At 57.1% G+C, this 2500-nt stretch overlaps 1 protein-coding gene across 2 annotated transcripts in view; it reads left to right on the forward strand.

The window, feature by feature from the left end:
* csnk1g2b (casein kinase 1, gamma 2b) overlaps positions 1-2500 on the forward strand; it is a 31310-nt gene that overhangs the window by 16013 nt on the left and 12797 nt on the right. The window contains exon 3 of one of the 2 annotated variants that reach the window (XM_062998783.1): positions 137-206. The exons of the other annotated variant lie outside the window; for it this stretch is intronic. Coding sequence (XP_062854853.1) covers positions 137-206 — 70 coding nt within the window. The remainder of the gene's footprint in view (positions 1-136; positions 207-2500) is intronic. 2 annotated transcript variants of the gene reach the window in all.

Genomic DNA, 2500 nt, shown 5'->3' on the forward strand with positions numbered 1-2500 from the left:
CCGAGCGTCTGAGCTGCAATAATCCCAATAGCTCCATCACTGCATCCTGTATAACTACTAATGGTGTGTGTGTGTGTGTGTGTGTGTGTGTGTGTGTGTGTGTGTGTGTGTGTGTGTGTGTGTGTGTGTGTTTCAGGAACCGATCAAGTCCAGAGCTCCACAGCTGCACCTGGAGTACAGATTTTATAAACAGTTGGGAAGTTCAGGTGAGAACCAGGAACGTTTATTATTGTAGAAACACTGTACAGAGGTTCTCTTCTGCTCTGTGTTCCCTGTGCTCTGTGTATCTCTGTGCTCTGTGTTCCCTGTGCTCTGTGTTCCCTGGGCTCTGTACTCCCTGTGCTCTGTGTTCCCTGGGCTCTGTACTCCCTGTGCTCTGTGTTCCCTGTGCTCTGTGTATCTCTGTGCTCTGTGTTCCCTGTGCTCTGTGTATCTCTGTGCATCTCTGTGCTCTGTGTCCCCTGTGCTCTGTGTTCCCTGGGCTCTGTACTCCCTGTGCTCTGTGTTCCCTGGGCTCTGTACTCCCTGTGCTCTGTGTTCCCTGGGCTCTGTACTCCCTGTGCTCTGTGTTCCCTGTGCTCTGTGTTCCCTGTGCTCTGTGTTCCCTGTGCTCTGTGTATCTCTGTGCTCTGTGTCCCCTGTGCTCTGTGTTCCCTGGGCTCTGTACTCCCTGTGCTCTGTGTTCCCTGTGCTCTGTGTTCCCTGTGCTCTGTGTTCCCTGTGCTCTGTGTATCTCTGTGCTCTGTGTATCTCTGTGCTCTGTGTATCTCTGTGCTCTGTGTCCCCTGTGCTCTGTGTTCCCTGGGCTCTGTACTCCCTGTGCTCTGTGTTCCCTGCGCTCTGTGTACCCCTGTTCCCTGTGCTCTGTGTACCCCTGTTCCCTGTGTACCCCTGTTCCCTGTGCTCTGTGTTCCCTGGGCTCTGTGTTCCCTGTGCTCTGTGTTCCCTGGGCTCTGTACTCCCTGTGCTCTGTGTTCCCTGCGCTCTGTGTACCCCTGTTCCCTGTGCTCTGTGTTCCCTGTGCTCTGTGTTCCCTGTGCTCTGTGTTCCCTGGGCTCTGTGTTCCATGTTCCCTGCGCTCTGTGTTCCCTGGGCTATGTGTTCCCTGGGCTCTGTGCTCTGTGTTCCCTGGGCTCTGTGCTCTGTCTTCCCTGTGCTCTGTGTTCCCTGCGCTCTGTGCTCTGTGTTCCCTGCGCTCTGTGCTCTGTACTCCCTGTGCTCAGTGTTCCCTGTGCTCTGTGTTCCCTGGGCTCTGTGCTCTGTACTCCCTGTGCGCTGTGTTCCCTGTGCTCTGTGTACCCCTGTTCCCTGTGCTCTGTGTTCCCTGGGCTCTGTGTTCCCTGGGCTCTGTGTTCCCTGGGCTCTGTACTCCCTGTGCTCTGTGTTCCCTGCGCTCTGTGTACCCCTGTTCCCTGTGCTCTGTGTTCCCTGTGCTCTGTGTTCCCTGTGCTCTGTGTTCCCTGTGCTCTGTGTTCCCTGGGCTCTGTGTTCCCTGGGCTCTGTGTTCCCTGGGCTCTGTGTTCCATGTTCCCTGCGCTCTGTGTTCCCTGCGCTCTGTGTTCCCTGGGCTATGTGCTCTGTGTTCCCTGGGCTCTGTGCTCTGTCTTCCCTGTGCTCTGTGTTCCCTGCGCTCTGTGCTCTGTGTTCTCTGTGCTCTGTACTCCCTGTGCTCAGTGTTCCCTGTGCTCTGTGTTCCCTGGGCTCTGTGCTCTGTGTTCCCTGTGCTCTGTGTTCCCTGGGCTCTGTGTTCCCTGGGCTCTGTGTTCCCTGGGCTCTGTGCTCCCTGGGCTCTGTGCTCCCTGGGCTCAGTGTTCCCTGGGCTATGTGTTCCCTGGGCTCTGTGCTCTGTGTTCCCTGGGCTCTGTGCTCTGTCTTCCCTGTGCTCTGTGTTCCCTGCGCTCTGTGCTCTGTGTTCCCTGCGCTCTGTGCTCTGTACTCCCTGTGCTCAGTGTTCCCTGTGCTCTGTGTTCCCTGGGCTCTGTGCTCTGTACTCCCTGTGTGCTGTGTTCCCTGTGCTCTGTGTACCCCTGTTCCCTGTGTACCCCTGTTCCCTGTGCTCTGTGTTCCCTGGGCTCTGTGTTCCCTGGGCTCTGTACTCCCTGTGCTCTGTGTTCCCTGCGCTCTGTGTACCCCTGTTCCCTGTGCTCTGTGTTCCCTGTGCTCTGTGTTCCCTGTGCTCTGTGTTCCCTGTGCTCTGTGTTCCCTGTGCTCTGTGTTCCCTGGGCTCTGTGTTCCATGTTCCCTGCGCTCTGTGTTCCCTGCGCTGTGTTCCCTGGGCTATGTGTTCCCTGGGCTCTGTGCTCTGTCTTCCCTGTGCTCTGTGTTCCCTGCGCTCTGTGCTCTGTACTCCCTGTGCTCAGTGTTCCCTGTGCTCTGTGTTCCCTGGGCTCTGTGCTCTGTACTCCCTGTGCTCTGTGTTCCCTGGGCTCTGTGTTCCCTGGGCTCTGTGTTCCCTGGGCTCTGTGCTCCCTGTGTTCTGTGCTCCCTGTGTTCTGTGCTC

This window comes from Trichomycterus rosablanca, chromosome 7 (genome assembly GCF_030014385.1).
Source record: "Trichomycterus rosablanca isolate fTriRos1 chromosome 7, fTriRos1.hap1, whole genome shotgun sequence".
NCBI lineage: Eukaryota > Metazoa > Chordata > Actinopteri > Siluriformes > Trichomycteridae > Trichomycterus > Trichomycterus rosablanca.